A 14311-nucleotide genomic window follows, 5' to 3' on the forward strand; every position below is an offset into this window, starting at 1 on the left:
AGCAAAAAAAATGGCTGAAGATACAGTAGTTCTGAAAAAAGGAGCAGCATTTGTTTGCAGATGCAACTTGGTTTGATATTTTGTTATCTGATGCAATGAAGTTTACTATAAATGTGTCTTTAAGATTATTAGAATTAATGGCAAAATTAATGTTTGGAAATGTAAACTTATTTCCTACTGCACACTACAGCAAAAACAATAACTAACTGGCTTAAGACTGTTTTGGAGGGGTGAAAATACTGATGTACCCAAGACTTTTGCACAGTACTGCATATTATATATATATATATATATATATATATATATATATATAATTTCATCTTATTTATTTATTCTTGATGGATGAGTTGTCAAAATCTGTCAGGCAGACATAAATTCCTGACAAAAAGGGATTCCAGGGAAAATGGTCCTAACAAAGAATGAGTAGGTGTCACGAAACTTTTGACTGGTAGTGTAAGTCCCTGATCCTCAGTGAGAGAGTGAGAGAGACGAGAGAGAGAGAGAATGTGGCATGTTCATTGAAAGTGTGTCAACCTTCAGCCATACAGCCCAGAGTTAATGTTGTGGCTGTAAAAAGTGGGAAGTATTGTCACAGCCAGTAAAGATAAGGTGATTTATGACAGAGAGTGTGAGGATAATAATCACAGTGCCACAGGGCAGGGAGAGAGGACGGAGAGTAGGAGTGAAGAAGAAATGTTTTGGCAGGGATTTCTCACCACTGCAGACCTGAAGACTTGAGTGAAAGAACACAGAACTAGAATCAATGAGCCTTTAATCACCTGAATGAAGATTGAAGAGTGAGTAAGAGAGATGAATCTGCATCTAGATTCAAACTGAAAGGTGGAATTCACCCCAAAACTGAGACTTCACTATCATTTACTCACCCTCATGTCGTTCCAAATTCTATCATTTTATATGGGAAAACAAAAGGGTTTGGTTGCTGTTTCCATAAAATGAAAATAAAAACAGAGCATGTCAAGCTCAAAAAAAAAAAAAAAAAAAAAAAGGGTTAAAAAAACGTAATTAATACATCCCAAATGTTCCAAAATTTAAACTATTATTTACCTGAAACTCTTGCAGTCAGTCAAATGTCATTTGAAGATTTTCTGTCAATAGACTTTTATGGCACTTTCGAGTTTTTCCTTCTTTTTCTTTTTAACTTGACACTCCCTGATTACTATAAGCAGAAGAAAGAGAGTCATATGGGTTAAAATTCTGATTTTTGAGCAAACTATTCCCTTAAAGGATTAGTCCACTTAATAAACATTTCCTGATAATTTACTCACCCCCATGTCATCCAAGATGTTCATGTCTTTCTTTTTTCAGTCAAAAAGAAATTAAAGTTTTTGATGTAACCATCGCTCATTTTCTGAAAAAAATTGAAAATGATATAAGTTTTAGCCATAAATGCTCATCTTGAACTAGCTCTCTTCTTCTTCTCTATTTGAATTCCAGCAGTAAAGACACTACTAAGTGTATTACTGCCCTCCACAGGTCAAAGTGTGAACTAATTGTTATATACTATTGAACTACCATATTGCATATAAAAATGAGTTCAAACTTTGTCCTGTGGAGGGCAGTAATACACTTAGTAGTGTCTACACTGCCGGAATTCTAATAGAGAAGAAGAAGTAGAGAGCTAGTTCAAGATGAACATTTATAGTTAAAATGTATACAATTTTTATTTTATTTTTTAGAAAATGAGTGATTGTTTCTCTAGATAAGACTATTATTTCTCATTTGGGATTGTGTAGAACAATTTGAAGCTGCAGTGAAACTAATTTTGACCTTCAACTGTTTGGTGCCCATTGAAGTCCACTATATGGAGAAAAATCCTGGAATGTTTTCATCAAAAAATTTAATTTCTTTTCGACTGAAGAAAGAAAGACATGGACATCTTGGATGACATGGGGGTGAGTAAAATTATCAGGAAAAGTTTATTTAAAAGTGGACTAATCCTTTATTGACAAAGATACAAGCATGGGATTGGAACTACAACATATGGAAAAAGAGTAGGATTTGGAAGTAACCATACGTTTTCTGTTAAATAAGTACTGGACATACACAAACAAAACAAAACACTTAAAAAATGATTTTCCTGTGAAGTAGAAGTACTGCATTCTGCATAACTGTGAGTGTTTACTGTAAACATCACAATGGAGGTTTTGGAGATGGTGCAGGTGATGGAGCCCTTGAGGCATGTCTCATACCGTCCCACAGGAACGAAAGCAGACAACAACAGAACAAACCCTCTCAGGTATGATGTAGCACATGAAATGCCTCATTATCTCAGTGGCATATTTATAGTTTTATTGAATTATTCAAAATATGCTGTCGTTATTTAATTACTGAAAAACAAATAAAGATTTCTGAGATGATGACAGGTGATTCACTACTTCCCATCTTGTTTGGATTCATCTACGCAAATCAGAAACTATAATAAAGATCCTGTGTTTACACATTTTCTTGAATGGGCTCAGCTCGTTTGACATTTGAAAAACCACACTACACAATTGTGACGTAATCCTAGTGGATTAATCAGTGTCTTCGGTCACGACGTCCCTCTCGATCGCTCGTACGACTGTAGACCGGAAGCAATGATTTATAGGGTGCTTTCAATCAGCTCCCTAGTTCAGTAGTCAGGGCACTGATAAGGGAGTCGCCATTTTAAGGGCCGATCGCAAAATCTTTCCAGTGTACTGAAACGTTCACTCCCTAAAACGTCTCACAATGCACAGTGAAAACCAGGGAGCAATGATGCTCACTATGGCTGCGTCTGAAATCGCATACTCTTGAGTAGGTACGTATTTTGAAAGTAAGTAATTATTTCTCAACTGCTAAAAAAAAGTATGTTCTATATAGTTATATAGTGTGTCGCATGAATGTAATCTGAATGTACTACATTCGCCATGTTGCCCTTATTGTTTGTTGCGCTGCTTCACTGACATTCACAAATCCTCTCCCGTGGCCTCATTGGATAGTAAAGTGTCCATCGTATGCACCCTTCAGAATCTCACTTTTTGCCTACACTTTTATGAAGACCGTGAATTTCGACACTTCTTTTATGACATACTGTTTTTGCCTACTATATAGTAGGGATATGTGATTTGGGATGCAGCCTAATGTTCCATTAATGTTAAGTTTAAGTTCTGAAGCGCGAAACATAAATCTTGTGAGCCAGTTCACACATAAAGATGTGATAGATTTTGTTTTATAAATACAAACCATTATTTAATTATATTTCAGCATAAACATACATTGCTAGACAGGTAATGAACATAGCTAACATTTATAATTTACAGCTGAAAAGTTGCATGTATATGTACTTTAAATAACATTCAAAAATAATGTCAAATATCAGTTCTGCTGTTGTTCATAAATACCAGTCAGGGAGCTAACCGAGACGCACCCATAATTAAAGTTACAAATATTAGTATTTTTCCATATGTTAACAAAAATGTTATTCAAACATCGTTTATGGAATTTTTTTTCAGGAAACGTTTTAGTTTTAACATTTGTCTAACATTTTTTAAAAGTTACTTGTGAATGTTACATTCAAATGTAACATTTCTATAATATTTGATACAATGTAATGTTCTCTCAATGTTCGTATAACCAGGAAAAAAGTTTTTAAAACATTACAAAAAACTGGACATTTTGAACATTCCGCGGACATTCAGAAAGTGTTTTGATAACTTAATGGATTGGGAACGTTAGCTAAATGTTCTTAGAACATATTTTTGTTCATTGGAAAATTATTAAAAGTATTTATCTATATGTGGTTTTCATTAGTCTTTCTGACTTTCTGTCTTACATCAACCTTACATACATACCTTGATGAAATGATTTCAGTAGTAAGCCTGAATTACTCTCAAAGAAAGGAGGGAGCAGACAAATAATGCTGTTCTGTTGCTTTGTGGATGATGGGAATTTCAAGCTCAGTGTGATATATAGGCCTACGTGAGAGAAACAACAGGAAAAAGCATTACCATTAAAATTTGGGACACCATTTCAAATAAATCCAAATAAATATCTAAATAAATAAAAAAAAAAAGTGTCATGTTATTTTTAAAAGCACCATAAACCACATAAATGAATGAGTCTTGGTAGTGTGGCTTATAGTGAAACAGAAGTTGTGGTAGTCTTTTCTTCCCTATAGTGATGTATATCTGAGTGAAACGCTTCTCGAACAAGAAAAAAAATGTAAGGCGGGAATTAATTGGATGGTTGTAGTTTGCCACTGCTGTGATGTCATGTGAGCGACAGGTGATCCCGCCCTCAGGGAGGGGAAGTTATTTTGATTAAAGGCTACTAGGACACATGAATTAAAAAAAATAATGATGTGCACGGATATATAATCTATAATAAATACTGCAAAATATTCCATAATTGCCAATTGATTTCATGGTGATTTTAAAGGGTTAGTTCACCCAAAAATGAAAATTCTGTCATTTATTACTTACCCTCATGCCGTTCCACACCCGTAACACCTTCGTTAATCTTCGGAACACAAATTAAGATATTTTAGTTGAAATCCAATGGCTCCGTGAGGCCTCCATAGGAAGCAATGACATTTCCTCTCTCAAGATCCATAAAGGTACTAAAAACATATTTAAATCGGTTCATGTGAGTACAGTGGTTCAATATTAATATTATAAAGCGACAATAATATTTTTGGTGCGGCAAAAAAAAAGAAAAAAAAAAGACTTATTTAGTGATGGCCGATTTCAAAACACTGCTTCAGGAAGATAACTTTTTGACTTTGGCGCTCCGAACAGCAGATTCGATACACTGATTCATTTGTGCTCCGAATCTTCTTAAGACCGAAGGTCTTACAGGTGCGGAACGGCATGAGGGTGAGTAATAAATGACAGAATTTAAATTTTTGGGTGAACTAACCCTTTAAAGAGCTAGCTGGTTACCAAAAGGTTGTAAGGTTCAAACTTTTACGATTCTTGAAATGAAGACAAAGTCAAATCAGGTAGAAACATTTATTAAAACAGTTACTTTAAATTATAATAATATTTCACAATATTACAGTTTGTACTGTATTTTTAACCAAATAAATGGATAAACTAATAGAATAGCATGAACACAGTTTAATCCGATACACATAAGAAAAAAAAAAATAGACTATAATTGGCCCCTATTCATTTTACCCATAATCCCCCTTTTCTATGGCAAACTTTTCGCACGTGTTTACACAAGGTAGATATTTTTCTCCTCCCAGGGCTTTGGACACAAACGCAGTGCTGTATAACCAGCATGAGTGTAAACCCCCCGCAGAAGGGTGATGAGGGCCGTCTGACTCGCATCCACAATAGACCCCGAGCTCATACACGCTGATTCCGACTGTCAACCCACAATAGCAGCGGATTAAGACGCTAAATATCCACCCGAACCCACCTTGACATGTTGACATGTTCTGCTAAGTGTGTTTCAAGGTGGATTTACATACATTTCTTCCATTTCGGAAGAGAAAGAAATGCTGAAAGCGTGTCGCTGGTTAAAAAGGGGGCTCTATCCTTTTCTCTCAGTGGGCGACGGGATGACTTTCGCCTTAATGGCTGTGGAGAGAGCTCGGAGTTAGGAAAGTTTTAGGGGTGACAACGTTAAGAGTTTCAGGGTTTGTGAGAGCCCCGTCCTTAAGCAAACAAACAGAGAGGAATTTCTGCCATTGTTGTTGTGCAGCTTTGACTGACAGGTCGGCATTGCTGAGGAGCCTGTCAGCAAAGACAGCGAGAGGTCATACCGTGACCACCCCTGCTGAGAGAGAACTCCTCAGAGGAGCTGACCTTACACACACGCTCGCTCTCTCACACACACACACACACACACACACACACACACACACACACACACACACACACACACACACACACACACACACACACACACACACACACACACACACACACACACACACACACACACACACACACACACACACACACAACCAAACATACTATTAAAATGTTTAGGGTCAGCAAGTTTTTAAAATTTATTTGAAACAAGTCTCTTACACTCACTAACGCTGCATTTAAGTAAAAATACAGTAAAAACTGTAATATTGTCAAATTTTATTACAATTTTAAATAACTGTTTTCTATTTGAATATATTTTTAAATGTAATTTATTTCTGTGATTCAAAGCTGAATTTTCAGCATCATCACTTCAGTCTTGAGTGTCACACGATTCTTCAGAAATCATTCTAATATGCTGATTTACTGCTCAAGAAACATTTCTTATCATTATCAGTGTTGAAAACAGTTGTGCTGCTTAATATTTTAGTACGAACCTTGAATTTTTATTTTTTTTCAGGATTGTATGATAAATAGAAAGTTCAGAAGAACAGCATATATTTGAAACAGAAATCTTTTGTAACATTATAAATGTCGCTTTTAATCAATTTAATGCCTTCTTGCTGAAAAAAGTATTAATTTTTCAAAAAATAAAAATCATACTGACACCAAACTTTTGAACCGTATAAGCTCTGTCTCAAAACCTAGTGAGCTTCCTACCTTAATAGCATTTTAAGAAAGCATAGGTGCACTACAGACACAAAGGTAGATAGCAACATTAAGCTGCTAATTTTGACCAAATGCTATTCTTTTTGCAATCCCAGAATGCATTGCAACAAGTACCATATGGAGTTGAGAGTCGAGCAGAGAAAAATGCTAACGAAAATTGAATGCAGTCTGGCAGTTTGATATGCGATCCAAATCACTGATTCAAAACAAAATATTTGTAAAGCTTCGAAGCAGTGTTTTGAAACTGCCCATCACTAGATGGGCAGTTCATGTAGTCACATGAACTGTTTTAAATGGTTTTTAGTATCTTTCTGGATCTTGAGAGGTTTAGTGAGTGACATTGCTGTCAATATAGAGGCCTCACCGAGCCATTGGATTTCATCAAAAAGGATTAGTCCACTTTTATAAAATTTTCCTGATACTTTATTCACCCCCATGTCATCCAAGATGTTCATGTCTTTCTTTATTCGGTCGAAAAGAAATTAAGGTTTTTGATGAAAACATTCCAGGATTATTCTCCATATAGTGGAATTCAATGGGCACCAAACGGCTGAAGGTCAAAATTACAGTTTCAGTGCAGCTTCAAAGGGCTTTATACGATACCAGACAAGGAATAAGGGTCTTATCTAGTGAAAAGTCATTTTTGAAAAGAATCCACGATAGTTAGGACGCCTTTGGAGTCGTTTTTTGCATTGATATTCCATTGTTTTTTCTATTTAAATATACTAACACGTTTTGGATGTCTTGCATCTTTGGCAGCATCTTGCACAAGACAAATCGCTCTAAAAATGCTAAACTTTTTACTTTAGATAGGTGCTCTATGTAAGTTTTTGACTGTACTAAAACATAAACATTCCATAATCTGCTTGCAGATATTTATTAAACATGCTCAGTTCACATATTCGTTTCTCTGAAAACCAGTGCTACAGCCAGTTATTTTACTTTGACATTTGTGTTCCGTGTCAGAATTTCTGTTTTTGTTTCAGTCTGTGCAAGACTGCACATTGCCAATTTACCTAATAGTATTTCAACACCCCGGGTTGAGAGTTGGCGGAAAACGCAAGCAGCGAATTGCAGCCATGGAAGCCAGCGAACAAACTGGGTCAGACATCACAGATTCCACCCGACATAAAAAGCCTCAGCATCCATCTAAAAATCTCGATGAATGGGAGCATAATAAGTCTCCTCGCCTTCCAATGTCAATTGAGCTCGCTCCTGTTGGTTGTCTTAAAACTGGCAACACGCTAGAGAGTTGAGTCTGAGGAGGAGGGGGCGGGGCAAACAATATTTTGAATTTGGACTGCAGTAACCATTTCAACCACTAGCTGTCATTCTTATATAGAGCACCTTTAAATTTTTAAAAACCCCTCTCTAGACCTTTCTTTTTTCATTTCACTTCCCTGTTTTACATGCAAAAACATTCTGTGTGAATAGCCTCTTAGAAGTTGTTCACACAAAACATGCTGAAGAACAGATTCAACCGAATGGAAATCCCTTTTAACTTGACATGCATTAAAAATAAGACACTCATAGTGGAGTGAATGGCTGAAAAACACATGATGCAGGTGTACATAGACAAACAAAAAGTGTAGATGAAATGTGAGAATGCACTCTGTATGAACGGCCCCTTAGAAGGGTGCTGCCTATACAGGGAGTAGTCAGTGAGGCAGCTCACTAAGTTTTGAAACAGAGTACACACCATCTGAAAAGAAACAGAAGACAGAACAGAATCATCATTATTTTAATGGTGCAACTGTACATTTGTATATTTTATTACACGCACACATAAATTATCCAGTACATGGCTTAATGCCAAATCAGGCTTCTCTATTTACAGAAATAAATGTGACGCCAGGTGACATCAGACTCGCCCACTCCAGTTTTGGCTTTTAGTGCAAGTCATCATTAGCTGGGCCCTTGAAAGTTGAACCCTGACCCTTCACAGTGTGTGTGTGCCAGTGTGGGGATCGGTGCTGCTGTCTCAAGCGGGCCTGCGGGTAATGTATCTAAAACACATTTTATCAACATATAAGTGAGACAATCAATGCCGATAACTGCTTTAATTTCAATTTTAGATGTAACATTTAGATTTCACATTTAAAAATGTGCGAAAACATCAACGTTTGAACGGTAACATGACAATTACGCTGGTCATGACAGGAATATCTGTACACTTTGAAGAAATAAGCACCCGCATATTTCTGTTTTGTGGCGCAGCTCCGCCCACCGGCTGTGAGTGTGTTGTGTATGTGTGGGTTGATAGAGCCAAGCTGTTGGTGGTAGTGTGTTGGGGTCAGGGTTCTTCAGTCAGCACCCCGTCCCTGAGTCGAGCACACGGTACCCCCCTCTTCCCATCAGTCCTTGGTACAAATAAACCTGGTAGCGCAGTGCTCCTCTCCACGGCAGGCTGTCACTCCGCTCTCAGGCTCATTAATCAGAGCCAGGGCAGATTAGACTTCAAACAAAAACAAACTCCAGCAATACCGTTCTTCCACAATGGTCTCCGAAGTCTATGGCATTCTCATGAAAGCAACTGAAAGTATTTGTGTGAAACCGTAGATATAACGGCTTGATTGAAGATAGAGAGGGTTTAGCAAATGTTAATGAGATAGTTCACCCAAAAATAAAAATTCTGTCATAATTTTCTCCTCCTTATGCTGTTTCAAACCTTTATGAACGACTTTCTTCTGTAGAACATAAACCAAAACTGTTATAGCCAATTTTCTTCTGTAAAACATCTTTTTTTGTGTTCTGTAGAAGAAAGAAAGTCATACAGGTTTGGAACAAAATGAGTAAATGACAACATAATTTTCATTTTTGGGTGAACTATCCCTTTAAGGACTGGAATCTTGACTAGTGTTTCTCAAACGTATTTCATATTAATTTTGCATATAGTATGTTTAACTTACAGAACTGAGTGACGATGACTGGTTCAGGTGTTTTATAAGTTTTGCATGTCTGTTATTTCACTCTATCACGTTTCATTGACACCGAAACTACAAATGCAAATGGCTAGTTTTTAACTTACCCATTTTACTAAACAATTAAAGTGATATTTCCCCACAAAATGTTAATTGTGCCATTATTTACTCACCCTCATGCTCTTCCAAACCTGTATTTCTTCTCTTGTGTTCCACTAAGAAATAAATGCTTCCATTGAACAATTATTCTGGTGGCTTATTTCCGTGCTACAATTAATGAGACTAAAACTTTCAAGCTGTAAAAATAGGACATAAAATAACCATTATAGAGTCATAAAAGTAGTTAATAAATCTCATGCGGTATTTTCAGGTCTTCTGAAGTCCTATGATAGCTTTGTGTGAGAAACAGAGAGAACTGGCACACATATAGGTTGAGTTTGAACCAATTTGTGCAATTAATAATTCAGGCCGGTTTTGTGATCTAGATCAATCGAATTATTCAAAAAAACTCAAAAGAATGATTCGTTCATGAATCGAGCACCACTACTTCTCTCATGAATGCAGCAAAGAGAGCTAAGGTGGAAGATTTGCAGTCAATAACGACTTTTCATTCAGTTCATATGACTTCAAAACACATGAAATACAGTGCAGAAATTTTAATGATACTGTAATGGTGCTATTGCAGCCTTTTTAAAGCTTCAAAGCCTCAATGCAATTTAATGGACAAAAAGCAACCAGTACAATTCAAAATTCCTTCATCAGTGTCCTGACGAATAAATAAGTTATACAGGTTTGGATCAACATGACAGTGAGATGAACTAAGGTTTCTGAAAAATATATGCTTTTACATATGCTTTTTCTGGTTTGAAAGTACACAGATTTCCTGTCACAAAATGAATTGAACTTTTGGGAATAGTTGTAGTTTAACTTCCCTCAAAGCGGGCAGCAGCACCATGGGCCAAAGCTATTAGCCAAATACACAAACAACAGATAAGCTAAACCTATGGAGCGATAAATGCCCAGTAAGTGTTCAATTAATCTTAACATTCTGCCAGTGATTAACTGTGACTTGAATTCATAATGACTACACAGCTCAGAGATATTTATCCCCACATATGTGAGTGAAAAACAGGGGGAAAAGGAAGCTAACACTGCCACCTTCAGGTAGCCAGTGGTACTGACGCTTCCTTTGGCCTTTTAGGCTTACGCATCAAGAGCAGGAGAGTATGTTATTGTACTGCGTACTTTCTGCTCCCTCTGTGCACTGGGGAACCTCCTGAAGTCCAGGACTAAACAAGCGCTCACTCTGTCCACGACCGGGTTCTGCGTTTGAGTGACACGCCGCTCACCGAGTGTTTGTCTACGTCCCTGGGAAATGGGGTGGTGTCAGCGCAACGACGGGCCTATCCCATCCATCAGTGTCAGGAGCGGTGCATGACTAATGGACAGGAAGTACAACCAGAGAAACAACAATATTTGCAGAATATATTTCAGAAACATTAGGCCACTTTCTCCAACGGTTCTCATTTCAGCAAACTGTAATGGGGCCTTAATCCTGATTTATGGCCGTGTTTATCTGTTCGCAGTGGCGCTTGCGGTTCGTGTTGCTCTAACCTGGATATGTGTTCGTATTCTATAGAGCAAACATGAGGACCTTATTGGATTATCTTGAAACGCGGTAAAAAGCTAGCCAAACTCCCTTGGATTGGTTTAAAAAGGATGCATCATAGAGGTAAAGAAGCACGTACTTGTTAGCACTGACCTCTGAAATTATCATCTGAAATAAATTAAACTGAAATAGATTTGCATTCTGTGGTCATTCAAAGATCCTAACATGCACACAGACAAGATAAAACGGAAGAGCTTCTAAAGCAAAAACTGAGCTGAATTTTCATGAGATGCTTCCTGTAACTCCATGACTCTTATTATCACAACTCTGTTTAGTGGTTCCCGTGTGCTCGTGTGATCAGGGAGGGGATGCTTAACCTCAGCAACCCGTTACCGTGGCGTCAAGACCGGAGCGTTTAGTGATGTTGAGTTTGGTGAACTCCTCGGCACAGGTGGGGTGTATTCCGACCGTATTCCTGAGGTGTTCGTAGGTAAGCCCACACCTGCAGATATAAACACACAGACTCTGTATTCATTCACCCACACAGGTGTTGTAATGCACACTGATTTGAATTTACACGCAAATGTACGTGCAGTGAAACAGACACCTGGCCGATATCAGAACAAATCATATCAAATGTAATCTGACTCCAGCTCAACATCACGTGCAGATTAACAGAGATGTGGAACTTACTGGAAGCCCAAAGAAAAGCCCTGTGTGACCTCACCAGCGTTCGGGCCAGTAAAATGCAGACCTAGCACACGCTGCTCACCCTCCCGTAGACAAACCACCTTCAAGGGAGAGAACATGGATTTAGTTATTAGTTAAAGGGTTTGTTCACCCAAAAATTATGTCATTTATTATTAACCCTCATGTTGTTCTTCACCTTAAGACCTTTGTTCATCTTCGGAACTAAAGATATTTTTGATGAAATCAGATGGCTCTATTGCCAGAAAGGTCACTAAACCTCTCAAGATCCAGAAAGGTACCAAAGACATTTAAAACAGTTCATGTGACTACAGGGGTTCTACCCTGACATTATAAAGTGACGAGAATATTTTTTGTGCACCAAAAAAACAAAATAATGACTTTTCAACAATATCTAGTGATGGGCGATTTCAAAACACGACTTTGAAGCTTTACGAATCTTTTGTTTCAAATCAGTGGTTCAGATCATGTATCAAACTGCCAAAGTCACGCCCCTCAGTGGTGAACCATTGAAATTTCAAAACACTTCATGTTATGAAGCCTTGTTTACTGAAATCACATGACTTTGGCGCTCCGATTCAAAACAAAGATTTGTAAAGGTTCGAAGCGGTGTTCTGAAATTGCCCGTCACTGGATATTGATGAAAAGTTGTTATTTTGTTTTTTTGCGCTTTATAATATTGAGGTAGAACCACTGTAGTCACATGAACTGTTTTAAATATGTTTTGAGTACCTTTCTGGATCTTGAGAAGTTCAGAGACATTGCTGGCGATGCAGGCCTCACTGAGCCATCGGATTTAATCAAAAATATCTTAATTTGTGTTTCGAAGATGAACGAAGGTCTTACGGGTGTAGAACGACATGAGGGTGTGTAATTAATGACAGAATTTTCATTTTTGGGTGAACTAACCTTAAATAATTAAAATATGATTACCATCATCATTTACACTTCCATTCAAATAGGTTATTAAAAGAAATTGATTCTTTTAATCTCCAAGGATGCATAAAACTGGTCAAAAAAGACAGTAATGACATTTAAAATGTTATAATTTCTTTTTTGAATAAATTCTGTCAAAGAAATTCTACACATTAGTGGTTGCACAACAGCTCAACACCTTAAACTTATAGTACTCAATTTCTATTTTAAACCCCTATTTTTTTCAGCAGCCATTACTACAGTCTATTAAGAAACTGAAACACAATTTTTATGAAATCCTTCTAATGTGCTGATTTAGTATTTGAGAAACCTTTCTTATTAGCACACCTAAAAATGGCTGCATAATCAATCTGAAAAGTGCAATACAATGTCTTTTTGCAAATGCTCGTATTGAGTGCACTTGCATATTTTGACTTTTTTTTTATTAAAAAATGGCCCAAGAATACATTTCACTATCAACTCAGTCTGTAGTTTTTTTGAGAAATTAAGATTATTTCTTGCACTACTGACTTGAAAGAGGATGGAAAAATAGTATTGTGGATGGATAAATAAATTAGTTTTAAAAAAAGTTATTTCAAATTGTAACATTTTACAGTATTACTGTTGACTATATTTACATCAATTAAAGCTTGCTCTCCACGATTTTTGCCCCTCTAGCGGTTAATAAACAGAACTGCACGCGTCTTGCAGAGGAACATTCTAGCGGGAGCTACTTTTCTCTGTGTACGTCTATGGCGAGTCACGCAGTCACTGTGATACTCTGCGGCGAGTCCTACCAGTTTGGTCTGAAATAGTCCAAATATAAACCCTTATTATAAGTGTACCATAATGATTCAGGATAAGACAAAAACACGGTTTGGAAAATGGATTCATGTTGTATATTCTCATTATATAATTTTTGTGGACTGCAGCTTTAAATGCTATTTTAGAAAGAGAAGTGTCAATTTTTCAAAAATGTCTTAGTGTATACACACACACTTAGAAGAAATGTACAGAAAAAATACAAATTATTATATTTGTCAATATAAAAACTGTTACACACATTGAACTGAATATATATTCAATTTAAAATACCTTTATATAGCATTGAGTGGCATCTCTCTCAGCCACAGTGAACTCGAGCGGTTTGTAGAAGGCATGGTACACCTGTTAAACCAGAGACAACAAAAACTATGATACACCAACAACGACATCATTTCCTGAATCATCAACCACTTGAGCTTGTCATTTTAGAACAAGCACTTGGAAACAAGTGCTGCTACTGTTATGGTTTGTGTCTGTGTTACTGCTCTAAACATTTTTTGGGTGCTGAAATCATCAATATCGAACATGCTTCAGAGCGAGTGCTCTGGCGTGCTAACACATGCTGCTCACAGCTGTCAGGGCCAATGGGATGCTGCGTTTTTGATCATCTCTCATCAACCTCTACAAGCATCAGTCAGCCCTCCTGCACACCTGTCAATCAAACTAGGGGCACACCCCTCTCTGAATGCTTTAGGCTTTAGAGCCATGCAGGTGTGCGAGGACCCAGTATACACATACACACACGTATACAGTAGGATATTCACAACAGTACACATATTCGCATAAACGCTTACTATGAGCAT

General features: G+C 37.2%; 2 protein-coding genes across 5 annotated transcripts in view; both read right to left on the minus strand.

Moving 5' to 3' along the window:
• Window positions 1–3926, minus strand: part of gnb1l (guanine nucleotide binding protein (G protein), beta polypeptide 1-like) — a 54290-nt gene extending 50364 nt beyond the window's left edge. For all 3 annotated transcript variants that reach the window (XM_067406429.1, XM_067406433.1, XM_067406428.1), the window contains exons 1-2: window positions 3834–3926; window positions 1066–1177 (exon numbers count right to left, since the gene is read on the minus strand). The gene's annotated coding sequence lies outside the window, so the exon portion shown is untranslated. The remainder of the gene's footprint in view (window positions 1–1065; window positions 1178–3833) is intronic.
• Window positions 3927–7893: 3967 nt separating this feature from the next.
• Window positions 7894–14311, minus strand: part of txnrd2.2 (thioredoxin reductase 2, tandem duplicate 2) — a 28851-nt gene continuing 22433 nt past the window's right edge. For both annotated transcript variants that reach the window (XM_067406770.1, XM_067406772.1), the window contains exons 15-17: window positions 13779–13850; window positions 11754–11851; window positions 7894–11562 (exon numbers count right to left, since the gene is read on the minus strand). In XM_067406770.1, the coding sequence (XP_067262871.1) occupies window positions 11439–11562; window positions 11754–11851; window positions 13779–13850 (294 nt within the window). In that variant the 3' untranslated portion in view covers window positions 7894–11438. The remainder of the gene's footprint in view (window positions 11563–11753; window positions 11852–13778; window positions 13851–14311) is intronic.

This window comes from Chanodichthys erythropterus, chromosome 13 (assembly GCF_024489055.1).
Source record: "Chanodichthys erythropterus isolate Z2021 chromosome 13, ASM2448905v1, whole genome shotgun sequence".
In the NCBI taxonomy this organism is placed as follows: Eukaryota; Metazoa; Chordata; class Actinopteri; order Cypriniformes; family Xenocyprididae; genus Chanodichthys; species Chanodichthys erythropterus.